The following is a 25,746-nucleotide window of genomic DNA, read 5'->3' on the forward strand; positions in this document are numbered from 1 at the left end:
CCAGACCTAACATGTTACAATAGACCTAATGGCAGAAAATGCAAGAGTTGCTTACCTGTAACAGGTGTTCTCACAGGACAGCAAGATGTTAGTCCTCACATATGGGTGACATCACAGGATGGAGCCCTGTTCGGAAAACTTTTCTGTCAAAGTTTCTACAAAGCTTTGACTGACACTGGCACACTGAGTGCACTGAGCATGCTCAGCCTGCAGTTATCCCTGTGAGCCACAGGTGTCTCCCTCAGTTTCGTCTTATAGCTAAAAGCGCAAGCGAAACTAAAATAAAAGTAAAAACGTATACAGACCCAACTCCGTGGGGTGGCGGGTGGGTTTCGTGAGGACTAACATCCTGCTGTCCTGTGAGAACACCTGTTACAGGTAAGCAACACTTGCTTTCTCCCAGGACAAGCAGGATGGTAGTCCTCACATATGGGTGAGTACCGAGCTGAGGATGCCCGAGAGCGCACCAAATGCACCCAAGACGCGTGAAAGGTGCAATGACGGGGGTGGAATTTGGAACGGAGAGCATCCTGAAACCCTTAACGGTTTGGTGGAAGGATGTTTGGGTAGTTAAAGCGAAAAGAATAAGAGTAGACGGACTGGCCAAACATGGAGCATGCCGGCTAGTCGTATCTAAGCAATAATGGGCTGCGAAGGTATGAAGAGAACTCCAGGTTGCAGCCTGATAAATATGTTCAAGCAGCAGCAGCCAAGGGGAAGCTAATAAGGCTGGGACGGATGCAACAGAGTGTGGTTACACACAGTTTGTAGTGGAATGTCTGCTTGTTGGTAGGAAAAAGAGATACAGACCATCAATTAGAAGGAATAGGTCTGTTTGCCCATTGGAACTCGCAGCTTGACTCTTGCCACAAAAGGGAAGTGCTAGGTGGAATTCCTATGGAATGTAGTACGATCTAGATAGAATGCAAGTGCATTATTACTGTCCAAGAAGTGGAAAAAACCCTCTCGCTTTGGTGAGAGAGCGGTGTTGGGAAAAATGGAGAGTATATTCTGAGTAAGGTGAGATGCAACGTCTACCTTAAGAAAGACATGAAGTTGAATACGTAAAACCACTCGGTCATGGAGGAACGCAGGGTCGGATGAGTATGTAACAAGGTGTGTAACTCACTGACCTTGTTGGCAGAAATGACATTTATGAGGGAAAGAATTTGCCATGCCAAACTGTGAAATGAGAGGAATGGGAAGGTTCGAACGGAGAACATATGGACTTATAAGCACAAAATATAGGTTCCATTCCGTGGCTAGTGAAAATAGAGGCAGCTTGATCAGTGGATAATCCATGGTAAACTGACTCAGAAGGGATTTACCGTAAATCGGGTATCCCCACTCCCAAACGATACACCAATTGGAACAGAGGTGTACGTATGTGGAGGATATCTGGGGAGCAGAATCCGAGGGAGAAAAAGAAAAAGGGAAATACCCTTTTGTATGCGTCATGTGGTAAATCATGCCATTTTGAATGGTAGGATTTAGGTGTGGAAGGTTTTGTGACGCTACCTGTACCTGAGAACATCAGTGAGTCTACAATTTGAGACTGACTTGTGAGAAGGCGAATTGGTTACTGGTGTGATAGATTGAGAAGTATGGGAAGCATACTGGTCTCGGCCAAGACGTGGGTCTGAGGAACAGTGAACCCCGTCCCGGTTCAACATTAGAAGAGTGCTGGCTATGAGAGGCAGCAGAAGAGACACATTTAAGAGGCCCTTGATGGAAGAAAGGCGTCTATGGGAACACATTGGAAACATGTGTAGGGAGTAGAATCTGTGCACCATATGGTTCGATTCGGACTCAGAGGGCAAGTTCGGTTGACCTCAGCATTAGATCTTTCCCACTACACATGTAGTCCGAGACCATTCGAGAGGATGGAAACCTACATGGAGAAGGTCTGCTAGTGCGTTCAGTAAATCTCTTAGATAAGTAGCCCGAGGATACATGGAGTGAGCAAGGGCCAAGGGTAGAGCTGCGCAGCTTCCTTGCAGAGCAGCTAAGAGGTTATGCGTGCTTGTGTGTTGGAAAGCACATTGTCCCTATTCTATCTGTCTGTATGCACAAAGATTTGTTGCAGAGGCAGTATTGGAAGGCATAAGGGTATAACGCATGGCTACAAGCTCCAGGAAGTTCATATGAAACTGTGCCTGGAGTGGAGTATATGCATATTGGGTTGAGAAGCTTTTAGGTCAAACTTTACAACCCTGAGTAAATGCAAGCATGAGCAGAATCAGACTAGGTTTTGGTTCTAGATCTGCAATATGGATGAGAGACGAAAGAAGTTGAACAGCTTAGACCCACTGATAATGAAATTTCACTGAATCTAACTCAAAGCAGTTTTCTATGAGGAAAGTGCATAGTGAAAAAACCCCATGGCCCGACAATGAAGAATTGAGGGGCTGAGGTTATGGAAAATGCATGCAGGGACATGTAAGAATTTATTAGAATGTCTGCACGTATGCTGGACAGGAAGGTCATTATGACTGTGATGTCCAGAAGTGTTGCAAAAGGGATTTATGGCAGTAATCCCAGTTAGTAAATGCATAGTGAGTCATGAAGAAGTTAGAGTTCCTTGTGTGGACTGAGTGTGGTTATGCAGCTGTCCATGCAAGGAAAAGCGTGAATGATGATGCACTCCGCAGAGAAGCAGCAGTCACCGATAGTGATTCAATGAATACCCCAGTTGCCGAAGCTGGTGCAACTGGCAGAGCTTGGGATTGTAATATTGTTGACTCACCATGAAGCACATAGAAAGATTAGAGGTAATGTACTTACTGCGATATGGAAGCATGGTAACAAGAGATACCATTTTACTTGTGCCTTCTGAAGAAAGTTGGTATTTCTGAGGTCAAGGATGGGTGGAGAGTAACTACTTTCTGTTGAAAGAAAGAATAGTGTAATTAAAACTCCCCAACCCCCCCTCCGCGCTTTGTAGCATCTGGGGGAGTGTATCAGGAACTTTGGTACAAGGTGGGGTGGCCGCTCTGATAACCGGCCAGTTGGGAGACCAGGAGGTGTCCAGCTGGAGGGGCTGATGTAATCTGGATATCATGTAACCTCCCACGGGAGCGTGAGTGGTAAAGTCTTACCTGCATTTCTGTGTGCTGTACAAGAAGACATCGAGACCTGTCGTCAGGCTTCGAGGTGGACTTGCACTTGAGGCAGTATTTGCTGCATCTCGTGTTTAGCAGATCAGCGAATGCACCTGGAACTTTGGTTCTGAAGCAGAAACCAGAAGCCAGAGCATTAATCAGTACAGAGCCTCATTGCTGAAAAAGGGAGGAAGCCCTGATGCAATCCCAAAGAAATGATAGAGAAGTTCTCCTGGTATTGTGGCTGACATAGCTGGCATAGCGATATGTGGCACTAATACGGTTCTTGGAAAGTACATGACCTAGAACTTTTCAAACCATGTGGCTCGAATTAGAGAACACATCTCAATGGGCATGCCGCAGAAGCGGGTGCTTACCATCAGACATGGATCACCGAAGGACAAGCCCGTGAAGATTGCTGGCTCCGTGGATTTCAGGAGTCATCGAGGGAGTAGACGCACGTCTCAACTCTGATGCCTGGTTTGGTGGTGCAGGTATAGAGGAGACAGGCTGAGCGTGGCTGGTGCTACCACCGTAGTATTTTGTGGAGGGCCACAATCCCCCACCAATGGTGGGGCACGCCTCGGGAATAGGGGAGCCGATTAACAGCTCGTGAACCCGGCCCTTGTCGCAGCGGCTCAATGTCTCATGTCGCCAGTGCCGAATTCTTCGGAACTCATTCCGGTGTTTCTGGAGCACCAAGGACTACCAATACTGTCGGAACAGTGTCGATGGCAGTGGTGATGTTGCTTGGCCCGAGCATTGTCCAGCATCAAGAAGGATAGCACCAATGTGCTGGATGGTGTCGGTGGCGGACGGTCACCGTGTCGGTGACTATGCATGCCACGGTGCTCGGCCCGGTCTTTCCCCAGCGCCGAGATGGATGCCCTCGCTGTCTTGGATGGCGACTGATGACAGACTGTCAGCATGCCGGCACTGCTCCTGGTACTATGTAGTGTCGTAGGCTAATACGGGGCTTTAATAAGAACCCAAAGCATGGAGCACTGTATTTAGGCGAGGGCATTATGTGGCGGTGCTATGTCGGTATTGATGGTGTCAATGGCGGCCGAAGCGGCCTCGAGGGTATCGTCAAAAATATATATGAAAAAACGTCGATGACTCGGCCAGAGCAATGATGACAGTGAAGGAAGCACTGACAGCATTGGCGTAGGTATCTATGGGAATGATGTAGCAGCGAATAATCGAAAAAACATTGTTGGCATTGGAAAAATGATACCGGCATCGACAAAGTAGATGACCACATCAATAGGAACGTCAAAGACTCCGATGGAAATGACGTGGGCGTCGAGGGCATCGATGTATGGAGGCGGGCATCGACGGCATGACCACGGGCATTGACGGTATCGACCCGGCCATCGATGGCATCAAGAAAATAAAGGATGGCATCAATGGAAATGACCCTGGCATCGATGGAAGTGCCCCAGGTGACGGTGGATTGACCCGGGCATGGATGGCGCTGACAAGACAAAGTGTACATCGATGGCATCCATCCGGGCAATGATGGAACCGATGAAACCCAAGGAAAAATCAGTGCCAAGGATGAAAAACATGGATGGCACTGATAGAAACTATGCAGGGACCGATGGCATTAGTGTACTGTGGGGGGAGGGGTACCGATGGCATCTAAGAATCCAGGACGGTCTGAAGGGGGTACCGACGGTAGCGATGGGAGCATCGACTTTGCGAGGGTACCGAGGAAATCGAAGGACCTGAATCAACTGGCCCTGGCGGCAACAGAAACCGTAGAAGTCCTTGTCCCAATAGTGCTAATAACCAGGCAGAGTGTCACAGAGGGACACCCGCAGGCTATGTGTGGCTAACTGAAACATAGGGAGAGGCAAGGCCGCAGTCGGTTGGCAGGCCAAGGAGGTAACAGGAACAGACTGAAAATACAGGTCATAGTACCACCGAGCGTCGAATAAACGTACGCGAAGGGAGACCCGTGCAGAGAAAAGTGTTTGTGAAGTAAAAGTTTAAGTGTTTCCGTGTGGAAAAAGTATTAGAATTTCTCACAGAGCTCCTAGCCACTATGCTTATTACAGAGCGGAAAAAAGAAGACTGAGGGAGACACATGTGGCTCACAGGGATAATTGCAGGCTGAACATGCTCAGTGCACTCAGTGTGCCAGTGTCAGTCAAAGCTTTGTAGAAACTTTGACAGAAAAGTTTTCCGTACAGGGCTCCATCCTGTGATGTCACCCATATGTGAGGACTACCATCCTGCTTGTCCTGTGAGAACACATACAGAATGCAGTGATAAGGGAGATGATAACCAAAGCAAGCTTATACTGTTCCACTCATAAGGAACAGCCTTAAGGACAGTCCTTTTCAATCAAGTGCTGTTTTATTCACAATGCTCCATAACAGAAGGCCATTTGCAAAAGAGTACAGTCCCCTGACATGGGCCGTGTTTTTCTGGGGAGGCTGCTTCGGGAGGGATGAAAGGAGGAATTCACTTTAATAATCAGTGCTAGGAGCGGGTGCTATTTTGTCACACCATTACAAATTTAAATTATTTTCCAACAATTTAGCCAAACAGCTGCACACCAATTCAAGAAATGGGTATACTTTTGTCATGGAGTTACAAACCTAATTTACTTTCTGACAATATAGCAGAGAAGATGCATACCAGTAATGTTTATCATCTGCTATGAATATTACCTGGCTTCTTATGGGTAGAACAATATAAGCTTACTGTGGTGGTTGCCATCTCCTTATCACAATAGACCTAATCCCATATGGGTTAAAATTGTCTATTTTGCAGCGTTTTCTGGTTGGCACCTCAGCAATACATGTAAATATATGTACATGTTATAGTACAGAATCTTTACTTTGTCCATTTCTATGTAAAATCTATTATAAATGCATATTTTTTGATTGTGTGTAGTGAAGGCCGCTGTGGGGGGAGGGGAAGGAGAATGCAAGGCTGTAAAGTTTGCTTAGGGCGCCTAATACCTTCCATTGGCCCTGGCCCCCATGTTGGTGGTTTTCCATTCTTCCTAAACTGGATTTCCTGCAGCCAGCATTATCCAATTACATGTCTCGGGGCCAGTTAATGTCGGGTGGAAGAAGCAATGCAATAGTTTTATAATGGCAGCATTCAGTGTAAAGCACTAGCACATTCTGCATAACATTACTTTGGAATATTCCACATTAGAATCAGGGTGTTATCTGCCGTTTCTAACTCAGATCAGTACATAGGACTCTTTAATGCTTTAATATTGGCAACGATGTCGTCAACAATGGATGTCAAACTGCAAAAAGACTGTTGAATATTTGCCTTTAAAAAAAATTCTTTAATGCAAATAGGGGCAGAGTTTCAAGGATTTACGCGTGTAGGGGGGGTTACGCGCGCCGGGCCTATTTTCAAAAGGCCCAGCAGCGCGCATAATGCCTCGAGATGCGTGTAAATCCCGGGGCTTGAAAAAAGGAGATGGGTGTGGGTGGGCATGGGCGTTCCAGGGGTGTGGGGGGGGGGGGGGCCCAGAGGCCTCCGACAGAGCGGCCATTACAGCTCTGTCGGAGGATCATGTGCCGGCAGCCTGCCGGCGTCCACAACCTGCACATGCCTCCAGGCAGGCGCAAAAGGTGAAATAAATATTTTGGGGGGTTATAGGGCTGGGGGGGGGAAGGTTAGGTTAGGGGGAACGGAGGAAGGCAGCGCAGATCGGCGTGCGCAAGGTTCACAATTGTGCACCTCTTTGTGCTCACCAATCCTGGATTTTATAACTTGCGCGTGCCTGCGCATGCAAGTTATAAAATCAGGTGTACATGTCCTCGCACCCGCGCGCATGTTATAAAATCTACCCCATATGGTTTATTATAAATATGCTGAGGGCACCTCAGACTATCAGAGGTTTAAGTTCCAGATGTCATTAGCCTCTTTATGTTCTTGGTCCTTTAAAAGCAGTTTTTCCATGGGAAGGTTTAAGCAGCCTTTAAACAATAGTACAAATTATTTTTTTTCAGTGTTTTTCAGATTTAAAGAGCAAGGTTTATTACTGCTACATTTACTATTCACTTTAAATCTGTACAAAATGTTTTACAGTATCAAAATCGCTCCCAAAGGAAATAATGGGAGCAGAGGCAAATAAAAGGCACAAGTGTATCAGTTCCTTCGGGGTCTGTGAAGGGCATTATTAGTTAGTGTCTGTGGATCTCAAAAGTCTTTCAGATGAAATCTGTTTGCTTGTCTGCTTATATAACACTTGCTGTTTGGCATCTTTCCAATATTCTCCTCACCAGATTTTAGCCACAGTGAGAGTAGTCAGATTTTAGACAGCCAGTTTAGTCCTGTAAAATAGTTTTTACCAATGTTAAGTTGCTTTGAAAATTGCCATCATTTTATCGACTATTTCCAAACGCCTGCATATATGTAAAGATTTTTTGATGGTGGCAAACCAAATGGAGGAAAGTCACAGAAGGTTTAGGTAGAAACTACACCATAGGTGCAGCACCGAAAATCTAACACAAAACCCCCAGATCTAGGAGGAATCCTCATCCAAACAAGGCCGTATATACAAAGCATTTTCTCTGCAGATACAAAATAAGAGAAACACTTTAATATATCTGATTTATAATCTTTTGCAAATTCATGGAATTTAGTTTGAGCTAAGAATAGATGCAGGGGATAATTTTGGCTCCATTGGTATAAAGTCTGTGGATACTCTGTCCCTGCAGGCTTTACACCAGTTTTCAGAGGGAAAGCACACGCATATTTTCCTTTGGATAATGATCCCACCAAAAGCACCTGTGTGTGCACACATTTACACCCTCGCAGGCCTGCGTTTCAGAAGGAAAAATACATGCATGATTTAGAAAACGACAGTGCGCATGTAATTCCAAACCCTGCTCCATCTCTGCCTCTTCACGTTGCAGATCAAAGTAGCATACAAGCCCTATGCGTATACTTTTAACTACATATCGAGTAGGCAATTTTGTAAAAGTCATTTTCCATGCATAAACACTGCTTTAGCATTGGGAATGCCTTTGAAAATTATCCTAAATAAAAATATCTATCCTCACAATTTGCAGAAGATGATCTGAATAGTTTTGGGTTTTTTTTACTTTTTATTTAGTGTTTTTAACATTACAAAAAAGAAGAAAAGGGAAAATAATATTCCAACATTTAGTATGCTGAGTAAAATAACTCCATCTCTTACCCTCCTGGAGAAAAACAGATGCCCTGGTATGAGCATAGCAAATACAGTGTGAGATTATGCCTAAACACGATAAGGCAGCACATTGTTAAATAATAACGACGAGATCACTTCCGTTACACAAGCAAAGTCCTCCTATATTCCCAATAAGGCGACCAAATTTAATCATAAAGAAGTAAATTTTGTTTCAGACTATAAGTGAGCTTCTCTACAGTAGCGATTTCATGCACCTAACTCAGACTTCCAAAGTGGGAGGTGATTTCCACATAAGGGCAATTGAGAAAAGACCAGTATGTATTAAATGGTCTGCCAGTTTCTTCTGTGAAGTAGTGATAGTGTATGATTCCTCAACAAACCTAACAGACATATTGGGAGTCAAGGCTATTTCTTTTCCCATTTTAAAGAGTCAAACCTGTGATACAGATTTCCAAAAAGTCCCAATGAATTTGCAAGACTACCAAACGTGAATGTATGAACCAGGGAGGCCACAACCACACCAATATCGACTGGTGGAGGTGGGAGAAAATTTAGTATAAAAGAAAGGATACCTATAAGCTCTGTGAAGAAGCTTCACCATTATTTCCACCTGCCTGACACACAAGGAAATCTTGTGAGCTTTCTCCCAAATAAGTTTCCAGTGCTGACTAAGTCTAGATGTAAATCGCTATTCCATTGTTGGATAATATGAATAGGTGGATCTTGTATATCTTGGATCTCCAACAAAGCTTTGTAAAAAAGAGCGATACCTTATCATGGCAGGGTGTCTTGAATAAGCATTCGTATTACAGGATGCGGGAGCCCTGGTTGCCAGTCCTTTTCCTGTAGGCGACTAAATTCTGCCAGTATTTGGTCATGAAGATTTGAGTAGTCTTTTCATTGTACAAGTTTCAATATGTTCTGTGTTTCCTGAATTACACCTGCTTTTATTCAGGTTTTCAGACCACCTCATTCCACTATATTCAAACTTTATAACCATAGCTTTAGCTGTGACAGTACAATGTCCTGTGGTTTTGTTCAAAGACATGCCCAAAAGCTCCACTGACTTAATTCAATGTAGCCAAAGGCATTTATTAGTGCAGTTTTTATATTCTTTAATCCGTAGCTAATTATGTAATTCTTATTTTTTCTTCTATGTCCCAATTCCAGCTCGAGAAGGCGCTCACCTTAGAGAAGATCCAGGAATGGACACTGCCCAGAAACATGGGCCATCCCGTTGATGTCCATGTGCGACTACCCAAGTTCAACCTGGAAGATAGCTATGAGCTCAAGGATGCTTTGACACAGCTAGGTCTAGTGGATGTTTTTGATTGCAACAGAGCCAACTTGTTGGGAATGTCAGCAGTAGGTGACCTGTTTCTCTCCAAAGTGGTGCACAAGTCCTTTGTGGAGGTGAATGAGGAAGGCACAGAGGCCGCTGTGGCCACTGCAGGCATTGTAGCTAACTGCATGCCAAGAGAAGAAGAATTTAATGCTGACCACCCCTTCCTTTTCTTAATTCGGCACAACCCAACCAAGAGCATACTTTTCTTTGGAAGATATTGCTCCCCTTAGCAAACTGTAAAAACTATACAAATAAGCACATTTAAAAAAAATCAAATGATTTGAATGATGATCTGTAAAAAATAAAATACAAGACTCAAAAATAAATGGCAGCTGAAAAACTGATTATTAGTTTCATTCTTTGGATTCACTCTTAAAGATGTACTTGAATTTGGCTGACTTAAGTGTTAACCAATTTGAAGTACTCTCCTCTTCACTTTGCAGATGTCTAGAGCAGTGGTTCCCAAACCTGTCCTGGAGAACCCCCAGCCAGGTGGGTTTTCACAATATCCCAAAATGAATGTGCATGAGGAAGATTTGCATGCACTGCCTCCAGTGCATGCAAATTTCTCATGCATATTTATTGGGAACCACTGGTGTACAATAAAACCTAGCTCCCTGGGGTTCTGGTCACAGAAAGCAGTTGGCATAACTCAATTGGACTGACTTAGGTCAGAATGGGAGCAATTTTCAAAGAACCCGTATAGTGTAAAGTGTGCATTTCTATTCTGTGTGGGTGGGCGAGGAGGATAAAATGTGTTTCACTGTACGTACCATGATCAGTCCAGACCATGGGTTATGTCCCCCTTCCAGCAGATGAAGTCAGAGCAAAAACTGAGAGGGCGGTCCCTGATAACTGGTGCGCCCTCTGTAAACCTTCAGTATTTCTCTGACTCCAGCAGATGGCAGTTGCACCTTCGGTTCCCCAGGTCATTTAGAGGATAGTTTACAGAATTTCTTTATTCTTTGTTTTCCTCTAATTATTTCCTTGGATGGATCAAAGTTATAAAGTTAAAAAAAAAAGCCTGTGTTCAGCTTCTCTGGAGACTTTCAGGCAGAACTTTGTTTTCAGTGACAGGTCTGTCTTGTACATTCCTTCTGTCTTCTGTTGTTTTTGGGGTAAGTGTTTACTTATTTCTTACAGCCAGTATTTCAGTTGCCTTATGGGTGAATGCTGGTGGTCCAACCTCTCCCCCATGACCCCCTGCTGCCCTGAGATGCTGTTTCTTCCTTGGGGCAGCCTAACAGTTGCAGAGATGCGCCATTCCTCTGACTGAACGGGAGAGCGGGTCGTTTCTAACAGGTAGCAGCGCTGAATGTCTTGTTCCTGTGAGGAGCTGGGTGCAGGGGGAGGGGTGGTCCAGTCCCTTCCCTGTGGAAACCCCTGAGAAGTCTCATACCTCAGGTCTCTCATTGTCAGAGAAGTAAAATCCCTCTGTCACTTTAGGCTGTCTAGAGGGGAAAAGGAAAAAGAGGAAAGGTTTTTACTTTTTATTAATCAGTATCCTGTACAAGGACCAGCAGCTTATGGGGGAAGGAGCGGAGAGCAGTTTTCGCTCTCTCCCGCTCACAGCAGCCGGGCACAGAAGGACTTTGCCATTCCTGCGGCAACCCCTCACCCCCCTCCCTCCCGATGCCTCGATTGCCATTTTGTATCCACATGTGGCGAGCCAGCCTGCTGCACCTGTTTCTTGGCCAGATGGGAGAAGGGAATTCTCATTTTACTACTGATTTTGTACTTTTATTACACCTAATTTAAGCCCTGTGTAACCGGCTGACCTAGAGCCTGCCTCTCTTCCCAATGCGGCCCCTCCCCCGCGGGGGACCTTAAAGAGACAGCAGGCCTTTTCTTCTAAATTTGTGATTTTAATGCACAAAGCTTTTTTTTTTGAAGTGGAAGCTGAATGGCAGGAGGAGGAACCTTTACCAGCAAAGGTCCCCAGGCATCAAGGGTGTTGGATCCCTCTAGGGGACGGACAGCTGTTAATTCCTCTGAGTCTTTAGTTCCTAATCTGCTGGACCCTGGGTCGCAGGACCTTCTCCTTGAGGATGCAGACAGGGACATTGATGAGTCTGCCCCAGATGAGTTGGACCAGATCATTAAATCGCTTGGAGGGAATAAGGTGCATCAATTGCCGGAAGATCGTCACTTCGCGGACCCGGTTCAGAGGCCAACGGCGTTATCGTCAGACTAGACCAGTGCCTCACAGGACTCCCTCTTCGAGGTCGCAGTCCAGATCTCATTCCTTTCGAGGCCGGAGACCAGCTTGGAACTCCTCTATGCACGGAGCGTCTGCTACATCTACACAATGAAACATTGCCGGTCCACTCTTCGGTTCCCAGGATAGGAGGACATCTTTCCCTCTTCTACGAGGAGTGGATCAAAATCACCTCAGATCGGTGGGTCTTGGATATTCTACAGCACGGTTACGCTTTAAAATTTGCTCGACCTCTCAGAGACAGGTTTGTCTTCTCTCCGTGCGGTCTCAAACAGTGCGCAGTGCAACAAACACTGGATCAGCTCCTGGATTTGGGTGCCATTCTCCCGGTGCCGGTACCGGAACAAAGGTTTGGCCATTATTCTGTCTACTTCGTAGTCCCCAAGATGGTCAACAGGACTCTCAAGATACCACACTTCAGGATGGAAACCCTGCGCTCAGTGATTGCCGTAGTACACCGGGGACAGTTCCTCACTTCCTTGGACTTGACGGAGGCTTATCTTCATATCCCCATCCTGTAGGAGCATTAGCGCTTCCTCCACTTCAAGATTTTAGGGCACATTTCCAGTTCCAGGCCCTGCCATTTGGCCTGGTGACCGCTCCTCGCACCTTCACCAAAGTTATGGTGGTGGTGGGCGGTGGCCCTGCGGAGGGAAGGGATTTGGATGACTGGCTCATCCGGGTGAAGTCCACGGATATGTGCCAGCACTCGGTGGAAAGAGTATTACTTCTCCTCCAGTCGCTAGGCTGCATCGTCAATTTTGCCAAGAGCAGCCTCACTCCGGCGCAGTCACTCAACATTTTGGGAGCTCATTTTGGCATCAATGTGGGCACAGTCTCTCTTTGTTGGATCGGACCAAATCTCTCCTCTCTCAGGTTCAGTGCTTTCAGAACCTCCGACTTCCCACTGCTTGGGACTATCTCCAGGTACTGGGCTCCATGGCCTCCACTATAGATGTGTAGTGCCTTAGGCGTTTCCCACATGCGTCCCTTGCAAAGAGCATTACTCTCCTGTTGGCAGTCAGTGTTTCGGGAATTTCAGATTCTTCTGCCGCTATCATCTCTAGCCAAGGACAGCCTGACCTGGTGGCTCAACCTGGATCACTTGCTAAGAGTGGTAGAGTCAGCATAGCCCATCAACTGTCTGGAGACAAGAGCGCTTGTCTAGTGCTGAAGCGCTTTCTGCCTCTAGTCCAAGGCCGAGCAGTTGGAATCCTCTCAGACAACGCAACGACAGTGGCATACATCAACCGTCAGGGACGGACAAGGAGTCTCCATGTTGCTCAGGAGACTAACAAGCTAATGCCGTGGGCGGAAATCCATTTGTCCCATCTGGCGGCGTCCCACATTGCAGGCATAGCCAACGCTTAGATCCCGGGGAGAGAGAGCTGTCCCAGGAAGCAGTGTCACTCCTCTTCACGAGATGGGGGGATTCCCCATCTCAATCTGATAGCCACTCAAAGGAGTGCTCCGTGCTTCTTCAGTCACAGAAGAAGAACAAGGCGCAGAGGGCGTCGATGCCTTAGTCCTCCCGTGGCCGCGGGACCTCCCGCTCTACATTTTTCCGCCTTGGCCCCTAGTGGGAAAGGTGCTCTGAAGAATAGATTCACCAGGGGCCCATGATCCTGGTAGCTCCGGAATGGCCTTGACGGCCGTGGTTTGCAGACTTGGTCAACCCTTGCGGTGGACGACCCGCTTCGACTGAGACATCTGCCGAACCTTCTCCGACACGGCTCAGTATTTTTCGACCAGGGAGATCGCTTCTGTCTAGCAGCCTGGCTTTTGAGCGGCACCGGCTGAGAAGAGGAGGGTACCCAGAGGCTGTTATCTCCACTCTTCTCAAGGCTAGGAAGTTTTCCACCTCCATGTCCTATGTCCGGGTCTGGACAGTTTTTGAGTCTTGGTGCCAGTCCACACAACTTTCTCCACGATACCCCAGATCTTATCTTTCTTGCAGCGAGGTCTGGAGATGGGATTAGCCTATAATTCCCTCCGAGTACAGGTGGCAGCCCTTGGTGCCCTCCATCATCAGGATGGAACTACTCTTTCATCGCACCCTGACATAGTCCGGTCCTTAAAGGGAGTAAAGCATGTGAAGCCACCGATATGCAATTTAGGTCCTTCGTGGAGCTTGAATTTGGTCCTTCAAATTCTAGGTGGTCCACCGTTTGAACCTCTGAAGAGAGCTACCCTCAAGGACCTCACTCTCAGGACAGTATTCCTGGTGTCTATCTGTTCCGCTCGCAGAATTTCGGCGCTTCAAGCCTTGTCATGTAGAGAGCCTTATCTACACTTCATGGATTCAGGGGTATCCTTGTGTTGGTCTTGTTCTTTCATTTGAATCATTGGTGGAGCTGCCGTCCTTCCAGGACGAGGATTCCAGAGAGCTTAGACACCTCGATGTCAAGTGCGTCCTCCTTCATTCTGGAGTGGTCCCCAGAAGGGGAAACAAGACTTCTAAAACCACCATTGCCCGCTGGCTAAAGAAAGCAATTTCTACGGTGTATGTTGGCGCTGGGCGTCCATCGCCAGACGTTATAAAGGCTCATTCTCTCCAAGCTCAAGCAGCCTCCTGGGCAGAAAGCCGAGCGGCCTCTCCGCATGAGATTTGCAGAGCGGCTACCTGGAAGTCATTACACACATTCGCGCGTCACTATCACTTGAATCTTCAACCACCGATCGTGGGCTCAGGTCATTCGAGCTAGGCTATCAGTGGCCCACCCCACTTAGGGAAGCTTTGGTACATCCCACGGTCTGGACTGATCCTGGTACATACAGGGAAAAGAAAATTATTCCTTACCTGCTAATTTTTGTTCCTGTAGTATCATGGATCAGTCCAGACGTCCACCCTACGGATTGTTGGGGGTTCTTTGGGATAATCTTTCAGCTCGACTGAGTGATAATTTCAGGATCGGTTTGGGACTGATTAAGCGTTCAGGTTGCAAGTTTTTTGCTTAGCCTTGTTTACAGTTGATATTCAATTTTGTATTGATCCATCCAAGGTGTGTTTTTCCTTATTGCTTGGATATTCTTAATACTGAAGGTTTACAGAAGGCGCATCAATTATCAGGGACCGCCCTCTCAGTTTTTGCTCTGACTCCATCTGCTGGAAGGGGGACATAACCCACATTCTGGACTGATCCATGGTACTACAGGAACGAAAATTAGCAGGTAAGGAATAATTTTCTTGTATTTTAGACAGTTGTGTAAATAAAGTTTTCTTGGCATGTATCAGATGGACTCAGGACCAATGGTTATAGTGTACTCCTGATAGCACATGGGAGACTGAGTCAGATTTCAATCTGACATCAGCCTACATATACCTGTGCTGGAAGCTCTGCTCTTCAGTATTTCTCCGTCTCCTTAGCAGTTTGGGACACTACACACGCTTGCACAGCGTTAGAAAATCCAAACCAAAGAAACATAGAAACATAGAAATGACGGCAGAAGACAACCAAATGGCCCATCCAGTCTGCCCAGCAAGCTACGCACTTTATCCATTTTTATTTCCCTTTTTCTCTCTCCCACCTGTTACTATTGGCTCCCAGTACCCTCCAGCCCTAATTCTGTACCGCTTCCATCTTGTCTCTGTCTCTTTGTAGATACGGTCTCCAGAACTGAACACAGTACTCCAGGTGAGGCCTCACCAAGGACCTGTACAAAGGGATAATCACTTCCCTTTTCTTACTCAATATTCCTCTCTCTATGCAGCCCAGCATTCTTCTGGCTTTTGCATTTTAAAAGCATGGATGCAGCCCTGGGATTACTCAGATCCGGGGTGCTACCAGAGAAGGTCATGGCTGACCCATTCTCCGACTGGGAGGGGCCAGGCTTGGAGAAGTTCTGAGAGTCCAGCCCTCCCTGGGCTTCCTCACAGTGCTGACACAGAAAGGATTCTAGGTCAGACTGTGTAGCCCTAATATGGCAGATAGAACAAAGGGAGTGTCTCTTGTGCTTCTTTGTTACCGGAGCCATAGTTAACTGTAGCTTGTGCGATCAGCTAGTTAGCACCTGAGCTCGAGCGCGCACAAATCTGCCCCGATGCACATAAGTTTAAGCATCCGGTTGTGCGTGAACGTATGCGTATACTTATGTGCACAGGTATGTGCACAGGTGTGCACGCATTTATGCATGCATTAGGTGCACAACAGGGCCGTCCTGCATTGCATATACTGTCAATGGGGGGAAAATGGTGCCACACCAAACCACTTGCAAGATGGCACCACCACGGTCTGCCACGTGGAGTACCCACCGAGTCTGAAGCGGGGCCTAGCCCATCGGGGGACCACTCAATCCACTTGGAAACCTCTTTCCTTGACCTAATGGGATCGGCAACATCGTCAGTACGGTGCTCCAAGCAAGGATATCAGAGGAAAGACTTACCAAAGCCCTTCCACGTCTGAGTCAGAGGAGTTCTTCTTTACTTGCCTGGGCTCAGCACTTACCAGCTGAGCACAGAGACAGACTCCGGCTGTGGAGGGAGAGAGCATAGGCCGTCATGCTGCGGTTGGCTTCCTGCACCCGCTGCCTTTCAGCTGCTTCAGTAGCAAAGTCCATGCCAGGGACCAGCTTCTGGAGCAAGGCACACCTCTGAGGGATCTCAGAAATTGCCTCAGGAATTTTCAACTGGGGGAAGGACCATTAGGTATCTTTCTCCAATTTAAAAGGTAAAATTTCCTCTTCTAAAGAGTACTGTGTTCCCGATAGGAAAGGAGACGGAGAGAAACTGAATGGGGTATATCTAGGGTGATGTCAGCTTTGAAATCTGACTCCGTCTCCATCTGCTAGCAGGGGAGCACATAACCCATTGGTCCTGAGTCCTGGGTCCATCTGGCTACACGCTAGGAAAACATCTTGAAACCAGATTTAAATTGATCTCCTAGAGACCAAAGGCTTTCATCCCACCAAGTAATCCAGTCACTCTAGCCACAGATGCTAAATGGAAGCCAGGTATACAACCACAGTGCCACAGAGCACAGCAATAAAAGCCAGAGGCCAGAACGAAGTATTCAGCATAAGGCAGATGTTATCAGAGAAGTTGGATTCAGAAGGAGCAGGTGTGAGCAGTTTGTACCTCTGAACTATTAACTAATGACTTTCCCAGACTATCGATAATATTTGCATGCACAGTATAATTAGTAAATGCAGACAATTTCAGTAAACACACTGCTAAGAAACCACATGAATTGGGTGGAGACAAATCTTAAAAAAGAAAATTCCAACAACTGTATTCCATGCTGGTAGTTAATATAAATTGTTAATATTGACTCTACCATTTGCTCTATTTTTCTTTATCAGTGGTTCCCAAACCTGTCCTGTAGGACCCCCCAGCCAGTCAGGTTTTCAGGATGTCCGCAATGAATATGCATGAGATAAATCTGCATGCACTGCCTCCACAATATGCACATTTTATCTCATGCATATTCATTGTGGATATCCTGAAAGCCTGACTGGCTGGGGGTCTCTCAGGACAGATTTGGGAACTGCTGCCTTATATCCTTTCCTTACTGAAATCCTTAAAATAATAAACAGCAACTCAAGGTAATATTGGCTTTATTTACAATTGTTTTAGGGTTTTCAGATCTTTACAAGATTTTACTATTTTGTTTCCAAATATGACCTTTCTGGCAGCACAAAAACAAAGCAAAGAGCCAATTGAATGGGATGCTTGAGTGTGTCATACTAGAAGGACTTTTCCAAGAAAACATCACTGTGGTAGATCACACACTGCAATGGTCAAACATTTTGTAGCATCATTTTCCTAGAATCACACTGCAATGGAAAGTAGTAATAACCTACCAAAAAAGATCTTATCAGTCACTAATAATCACATTGTCAAAAAATATTTTTCTACATAAATTTACTCCAGTACCATTATCTTCTGAACCATGTGTCTATTATGAAAATGACCAAAGTACTAAAAAGGTGAGAATCAGAAATGCTGAAATTTCTTATGAGAATAAGAGACCAGAGATCCTATTACATAAATTTTCCTCTGAAATCTTTTAAAACAATAACTGTTGCTGAGATGGCCTGTGCCAGCAAAGTGCTTGAGCCATTATGTACTTATTACAGAAATTAACCAAATGTATGAATTGTTATAGAATATTTGCACTCAAACTTATTGGAAGTTACATTTTTTGTGTCAATATGCTACAATACCTTATACGAATGTTATAAGGTCCCAACTTTCTTTTTATTCATTTATAATTTTTCGGAAAACAGTGCAATTGAAAATGAGAAAAGCTATGGGAACTAGAAACATGCAGGCTAACTGCTTACTTTCCAAATTTTTCTCCTGCAGAAGTACTTAAACATTACTGGAAATACCATGGTGGAGTACAGGTTATAGGTTTTTCATTCCAGATGCTCTCCAGCCGCTGTGCCCAGGAGGTTAACATTTCCTTCCTTCTACTCTCCGTCACATATTCGGGTGCAAAGTTGATCTGAGGCGAAAGGATTTTGAAACCACAGAAGTGCATCATGCCGTGCTATTGATAAAAAATGCAAACATGGACAAGTCAGGAAGGGCACATTTAAACTGTGTGTCTTCTGATACTTCATAAAAGATGCAAGTTTTAAAGCGCTGTAGTAGTTTGGGCCGGACTAGTGGCTCAGTGGTAGTGCGGCACGTAACACTTGTATTTAAGATTTTTGAGCTGGCAACAGTGCAGGTACACTGTGGAAGAGATGTTCTCAGGTCCATGGTTAAATAGGGGAAAGGGAAGATTGCTGCAGCGGGGGAAAAAAAACAGAAGAGTTGACTCTCAAAGGATAATTCCCACTCTGCCCTACGTAAGCAAATGGGACCAGGATCATCTGAGACAAACATCCTGCTGGGGTTGAGAGAAATTATACAGAAAGACTCCGAGCCTTCACAAGGCTATGTTCTTTATTCCTCCTTTCTTTATTAAAAATCCATTCCTTTATTAATAATACTCTCAATGTTAAATTTCCTGAAGGGTTTTTTAATGAAAAAATTAAAATGATTGATATATATATTTTTATTTTTATTTTTTTTAGAGGAACCACTCATGTGGTTGTTTAAAATAGTCCAAGATATCCATGCCTCCAAAAACCAAGTTGCTTGAAAACTAAACTGTTATACATGTAAATAGTTAATGTCCTCACTTCCAAAAGGCCGAGCTAAGCATAAAGCTGTTCAAAATGGAATAGGCCAGTTAGAGTAAAAGTGGAATTTTTGTAAATATTTTTTCAAAATAATTAAATGGGAATTCAAAGAGAGCAACGGCTCCATCAAAACCTTCTGATTACATTGCTAAGCTAGCCCTGATGCAGCATAAAAGTGAGAAGCTGGCCAGCGTTGGCTTCTTTCAACTGGCTTATTTTACTTCAGGCAGTCAAGTTCTCATTAAATTTGGCTTTTGGACATGGGGTCTTCTTGGATTACACACAGATAAGTGCATGATATGCATTCATATGCCTCGCTGGGACTATAAGGATATATCTCTTGGAATTCAATGGTCATTTAAATTTTTTGAAGAAAAAAAGTTTCCAAAAATTTCCAGGTGTACTCTAACTGGTCTATTTCATTTTTAACAGCTTTATCTACACACAGCTTGAACTTTTGGAAGCGGCAACATTATGAACTATTTATATGTCTAACAGTTTAGGTTTTGTGCAGATTGGCTTTTGGAAGGGTGGAAATCTTGGGCTATTTTAGACAAATGCATGATTGGTTCCTCTAAAAAAAAAAAAAAAAATTATATATATATATATATATATATATATATATATATATATATATATATATATAAATAAATCGAAAAAATACAATGTTTTATATATATAATTTAAATTTTTTGATTAAAAACCCTTCAGAAAATTTAACATTGAGAATATTATTAATAAAAGAATGGATTTTTAATAAAGAAAAACCATTGGAGGTGGAGGTGTTTTCACCAATGAGTGAATAAGCTACTATGCTTGCACAATCATTGTTTGAGATCTTTACCTCCTTGCTATGAACCAGCTTTTGCATTTCAAAATTATTTAATTGGTGAAAGTTTCTTCTGTTTGGGGGTTTTCCTGCCCACACAAAGACATCCTGCCCACCTGGCATCTTCATTTATTCAAGCCTGGAGGATGAATGTATCCCATGCCTGGTGGTAGAGACCTATGCACAGTAAGAGGAGAAAGACTGTAATAAGAGATCATCTGTGGTTCTAAGGACTCTGTCAGCTGTGCCCATACACTCATTCTGTTTCACTATCAGTAACACTTAACTCAAGGTCTCTGATGTGTTATTTGGCACTCGCAACACTCACAGGGGAAAAGAAAGTATACCTCTCCTAGAGAAAAGAATTCTAAAGATACCCTTTTTCACTCCAGGCCCTGTTCCTTCCCATGCTTCACTCTCTTATCACATAGTGTATTCTTTTAATAGGGGGAAGCTCTCGCTTATGGTCCATTCCATGATGTCTTGCTTTCTGTGGGTGTAGAATGTAGGTGCATTCCAAGGGATGAGATGCTGGGAGAAATCAGAAAGGACCAGGCTCTGGGTGTTAAAATAAAGTTTACTGATTTGGCTATGATTAAACAAATGTCTATTTGTCCATAATGCTGAAGATGTATCTGACTGCTGGTACATGTATATTTCTCTGTAGATAGTTGTCCTTAATTTCAGCATCTGGGTAGAACTCCCATGGTGGTTTTAATTGTGCAAAGCTCACCCAACGGCTAACTGGGAATCCTATTGAAGGGGTCCCCTCAATCACAGCAAAAACAGTCCATCCTGAAACCATCGCCTTCCTGGACACCCATCCTGGTCCCATGGGTGAAGATCCGGTTAGGGTCTCCTGATCTTGCAAATCCTCATTAGTTCAGTTGTTGGGGACTTCTCTTGAGGAAAAGTCAAAGGGGAATCAGACTACCTCAACTCTGCATCCCTGTGGGGAGGGGTGACCCAAGAAAACCTTCCCACAAAGCAAATGTCCAAAAAATACTTCTAAAGGTAAAAACAACACTCTCTCTCTCAGCAGGATCTGTCACGAATGCTTGCCTCACCTAGAGTGTAGAGTGGGCTCACAGGTCTTCAGTCCTCTGGGCAAGAGCCCTTTTGCCCCAAAAGGGAATCCAGCATAAAAATCTCTCTCTCTGTAATTATTATGAAAAGGATCCTCTCGCAGGGAGTGCTCAATGGAGTATCACTTCTCATTGTTCAGAGGCTCTCTAAAACTGATCACACTGAGTTCTAAAATGGCTGGGCTAAATAGGGCGAGTTGTCCAACCACTGCCCTCCAGATTGGGAAGGGCTGAGGGGGATGGAAAGCTCATGATTTTAGAGTTCTCTACAGCAGCAGTTCTCAACCGGTGTGTCACGACACACCGGCAGTCAAAAAAGCAAACAGAATATTGGGAATTATTAGAAAGGGAATGGTGAACAAAACGGAAAATGTCATAATGCCTCTGAATCGCTCCATGGTGAGACCGCACCTTGAATACTGTGTACAATTCTGGTCGCCGCATCTCAAAAAAGATATAATTGCGATGGAGAAGGTATAGAGAAGGGCTACCAAAATGATAAGGGGAATGGAACAGCTCCCCTATGAGGAAAGACTAAAGAGGTTAGGACTTTTCAGCTTGGAGAAGAGACGACTGAGGGAGGATATGATAGAGATGTGTAAAATCATGAGAGGTCTAGAACAGGTAGATGTGAATCGGTTATTTACTCTTTCGGATAGTAGAAAGACAAGGGGGCACTCCATGAAGTTAACATGGGGCACATTTAAAACTAATCGGAGAAAGTTCTTTTTTACTCAGCGCACAATTAAACTCTGGAATTTGTTGCCAGAGGATGTGGTTAGTGCAGTTAGTATAGCTGTGTTTAAAAAAGGATTGGATAAGTTCTTGGAGGAGAAGTCCATTACCTGCTATTAAGTTCACTTAGAGAATAGCCACTGCCATTAGGAATGGTAACATGGAATAGACTTAGTTTTTGGGTACTTGCCAGGTTCTTATGGCCTGGATTGGCCACTGTTGGAAACAGGATGCTGGGCTTGATGGATCCTTGGTCTGACACAGTATGGCATTTTCTTATGTTCTTAACCATAAGGCATGGTTAAAAGGTGAGGTGAAAGAGGTTATTTTAGCCAAAAATTGGAAGAAGAATCCATCTGAAGAAAATAGGAACGAGCATAAGCAGTGTCAAGTTAAGTGTAAAACATTGATAAGACAGGCAAAGGGAGAATTTGAAATGAAGTTGGCCGTAGAGGTAAAAACTCATAATAAAAACTTTTTAAAATATATCCGAAGCAAGAAACCTGTGAGGGAGTTGGTTGGATCGTTAGATGACTGAGGGGTTAAAGGGGTTAAAGATAAACGCCATTGCAGGAAGACTAAATTAATTCTTTGCTTCTAGGATTAGTAATGAGGACATTGGGGAGATAACAGTTCCGGCGATGGTTTCAAGGGTGATGAGTCAGATGAACTGAACCAAATCACTGTGAACCTGCAAGATGTAATAGGCCAGATTGACAAACTAAAAAGAGTAGCAAATTGCCTGGACTAGATGGTATGCATCCCAGGATTCTGAAGGAACTCAAAAATGAAATTTCAGATCTATTAGTTAAAATTTGTAACCTATCATTAAAATAATCCACTTTACCCAAAGACTGGAGGGTGGCCAATGTAACCTCAATATTAAAAAGGGCTCCAGGGGCAATCCGGGAAACTATAGACCTGTGAGCCTGACTTCAGTGCCGGGAAAATAGTGGAAACTATTTTAAAGATCAAAATCATAGACCATATAGAAAGACATGGTTTAATGGAACGCAGTCAACATGGATTTACCCAAGGGAAGTCTTGCCTCACAAATCTGCTTCATTTTTTGAAGGGGTTAATAAAGATGTGGATAAAGGTGAACCGGTAGATGTAGAGTATTTGGATTTTCAGAAGGCATTTGATAAAGTCCCTCATGAGAGGTTTCTAAAAAAACTAAAAAGTCATGGGATAGGAGACTATGTCCTTTCGTGGATTACAAACTGGTTAAAAGTTGGCCATAGAGGCAAAAACTCATAATAAAAACTTTTTTAAATATATCCAAAGCAAGAAAACTGTGAGGGAGTCGGTTGGACCATTAGATGACAGAGGGGTTAAAGGGGCTCTTAGGGAAGATAAGGCCATTGCAGAAAGACTAAATGAATTCTTTGCCTCCGTGTTTACTAATGAGGATATTGGGGAGATACCAGTTCTAGAGATGGTTTTCAGGGGTGATGACCAGATGAACTGAACGAAATCACTGTGAACCTGGAAGATGTAGTAGGCCAGATTGACAAACTAAAGAGTAGCAAATCACCTGGACCGGATGGTATGCATCCTAGGGTTCTGAAGGAACTAAAAAATGAAATTTCTGATCTATTAGTTAAAATTTGTAACCTATCATTACAATCATCCATTGTACCTGAAGACTGGAGGGTGGCCAATGTAACCCCAATATTTAAAAAAGGCTCCAGGGGCGATCCGGGTAACTATAGACCAGTGAGCCTGACTTCAGTGCTGGGAAAAATAGTGGAAACTATTTTAAAGATCAAAATCATAGACCATATAGAAAGACATGGTTTAATGGAATGCAGTCAACATGGATTTACCCAAGGGAAGTCTTGCCTCATAAATCTGCTTCATTTTTTGAAGGGGTTAATAAACATGTAGATAAAGGTGAACCGGTAGATGTAGTGTATTTGGATTTTCAGAAGGCGTTTGACAAAGTCCCTCATGAGAGGCTTCTACGAAAACTAAAAAGTGATGGGATAGGAGGCGATGTCCTTTCGTGGATTACAAACTGGTTAAAAGACAGGAAACAGAGAGTAGGATTAAATGGTCAATTTTCTCAGTGGAAAAGGGTAAACAGTGGAGTGCCTCAGGAATCTGTACTTGGACCGGTGCTTTTCAATATATATATATAAATGATCTGGAAAGGAATACGACGAGTGAGGTTATCAAATTTGCGGATGATACAAAATTATTCAGAGTAGTTAAATCACAAGCAGACTGTGATACATTACAGGAGGACCTTGCAAGACTGGAAGATTGGGCATCCAAATGGCAGGTCAAATTTAATGTGGACAAGTGCAAGGTGTTGCATATAGGGAAAAATAACCCTTGCTGTAGTTACACGATGTTAGGTTCCATATTAGGAGCTACCACCCAGGAAAAAGATCTAGGCATCATAGTGGATAATACTTTAAAATCGTCGGCTCAGTGTGCTGCAGCAGTCAAAAAAGCAAATAGAATGTTAGGAATTATTAGGAAGGGAATGGTTAATAGAACGGAAAATGTCATAATGCCTCTGTATTGCTCCATGGTTAGACCGCACCTTGAATATTGTGTACAATTCTGGTCACCGCATCTCAAAAAAGATATAGTTGCGATGGAGAAGGTACAGAGAAGGGCAACCAAAATGATTTATTTATTTATTTAAAGGCATTTATATACCGACGTACGTTGGGAACATCTCGTCGGTTTACAGAGAACGAAACAAGCAACAGGCTTTACATGTAACAAGTAACCAGTAGAACAAGGAAAGCGAGGGAGGGGGGAGGCAGAGAACTAAGGCACTGAGGAGGGTAGGGGGGAAAGGCAATCTAAATAAACTAGACAATTGTACATATTTACAAAAAAGGTAGAGAAGCTTACATCATATATAGCTAGTATAGATAATTGTACGTATTTACAAAAAGGGGGGGGGGGTGGAAAGGGTAGGAAAGAGCTTAGGTGTAGGAGTGGGTGAAGAGCCAGGTCTTCAGGTTCTGTTTAAAAATTTTGGGGCAAGTTTCTTGGTGGAGTGAGGTGGGTAGCTTGTTCCAGAGGGAGGGACCTGCAAGGGATAAGGTTCTTTCCTTGGTGGAGCGTAGTTTAGTAAGTTTGGGAGATGGGATGTGAAGAGTGGCAAGATATTGTTTTCTGGTGGGTCTGTTGCTGTTATGAAAGGTGAAGTCTTCTTTGAACCAATGCATGTTTTGGTTGTGTAGGGATTTATGTATTAGGGTGAGCGTTTTGTAGGTGATACGAGCTGATACAGGCAGCCAGTGCAGATGTTTGAGTACTGGAGTTATATGGTCGTTTCTGTGTGTGTTGGTGAGGATGCGGGCCGCTGCATTTTGTAGGAGTTGCAGTGGTTGCAGGGTGTTTTTAGGTAGGCCCAGGAGCATGGAATTGCAGTAATCAATCTTAGAGAGGATGAGGGCTTGGAGTATAGTGCGAAAGTCGTTGAGATGTAAGAGGGGTTTGAGTTTTTTGAGTGTGTGTAGTTTGAAATAGCAGTCTTTGATAATGGTGTTGATGAATTTTTTGAAGTTGAACTGGTTGTCAAGTGTAACAGCAAGGCTGCGAATGTGTGGAGGGAAGGATATATTGGTAAGGGTGGTCATTGTTAGGGGATGGCTGATGTTGGGGGGAGAGAGGAGGATGAGTTCTGTTTTAGCAGTGTTGAGAGCGAGAAAATTGTTGGATAGTAAGGTGCTGATGGAGAAGAGTGCAGTGTTCCAGGTTTGCATGGCTTTGTTTATTGTGTCAGAAACTGGAATCAGTATCTGCACATCATCAGCATAGATAAAGTGTTGAAAGCCTAGTTTGGATAGTAAGTAGCAGAGGGGTAGGAGGTAAATATTAAAGAGTGTGGAGGATAAGGATGAGCCTTGAGGTACTCCTTGTGCAAGGGCATAGGGTTTGGAGATGGGATGGGATGGAACAGCTCCCCTATGAGGAAAGTCTGAAGAGGTTAGGGCTGTTCAGCTTGGAGAAGAGACGGCTGAGGGGGGATATGATAGAGGTCTTTAAAATCATGAGAGGTCTTGAACGAGTAGATGTGAATTGGTTATTTACAGTCAGGCCAATTCAGTACAGGCTGAGCGCACCGTTTAGCACCCGTTTCGCTACACGTCTTTTACAGTAAGGGGTAATAGCGCCT

At 44.3% G+C, this 25,746-nt stretch overlaps 2 protein-coding genes across 8 annotated transcripts in view; one reads left to right on the forward strand and one right to left on the reverse strand.

Annotated features, from left to right (window-relative positions):
• LOC115085008 (leukocyte elastase inhibitor-like) overlaps nt 1–9,945 on the forward strand; it is a 70,741-nt gene extending 60,796 nt beyond the window's left edge. Inside the window, 1 exon segment of the mRNA XM_029590514.1 lies at nt 9,427–9,945. Within this exon segment, the coding sequence (XP_029446374.1) occupies nt 9,427–9,831 (405 nt within the window). The 3' untranslated portion in view covers nt 9,832–9,945.
• Nucleotides 9,946–17,355: 7,410 nt separating this feature from the next.
• Nucleotides 17,356–25,746, reverse strand: part of NQO2 (N-ribosyldihydronicotinamide:quinone reductase 2) — a 167,059-nt gene continuing 158,668 nt past the window's right edge. For all 7 annotated transcript variants that reach the window (XM_029590520.1, XM_029590521.1, XM_029590518.1 and 4 more), the window contains one exon: nt 17,356–18,310. In XM_029590520.1, coding sequence (XP_029446380.1) covers nt 18,137–18,310 — 174 coding nt within the window. In that variant the 3' untranslated portion in view covers nt 17,356–18,136. The remainder of the gene's footprint in view (nt 18,311–25,746) is intronic.

This window comes from Rhinatrema bivittatum, chromosome 2 (assembly GCF_901001135.1).
Source record: "Rhinatrema bivittatum chromosome 2, aRhiBiv1.1, whole genome shotgun sequence".
Lineage (NCBI taxonomy): Eukaryota > Metazoa > Chordata > Amphibia > Gymnophiona > Rhinatrematidae > Rhinatrema > Rhinatrema bivittatum.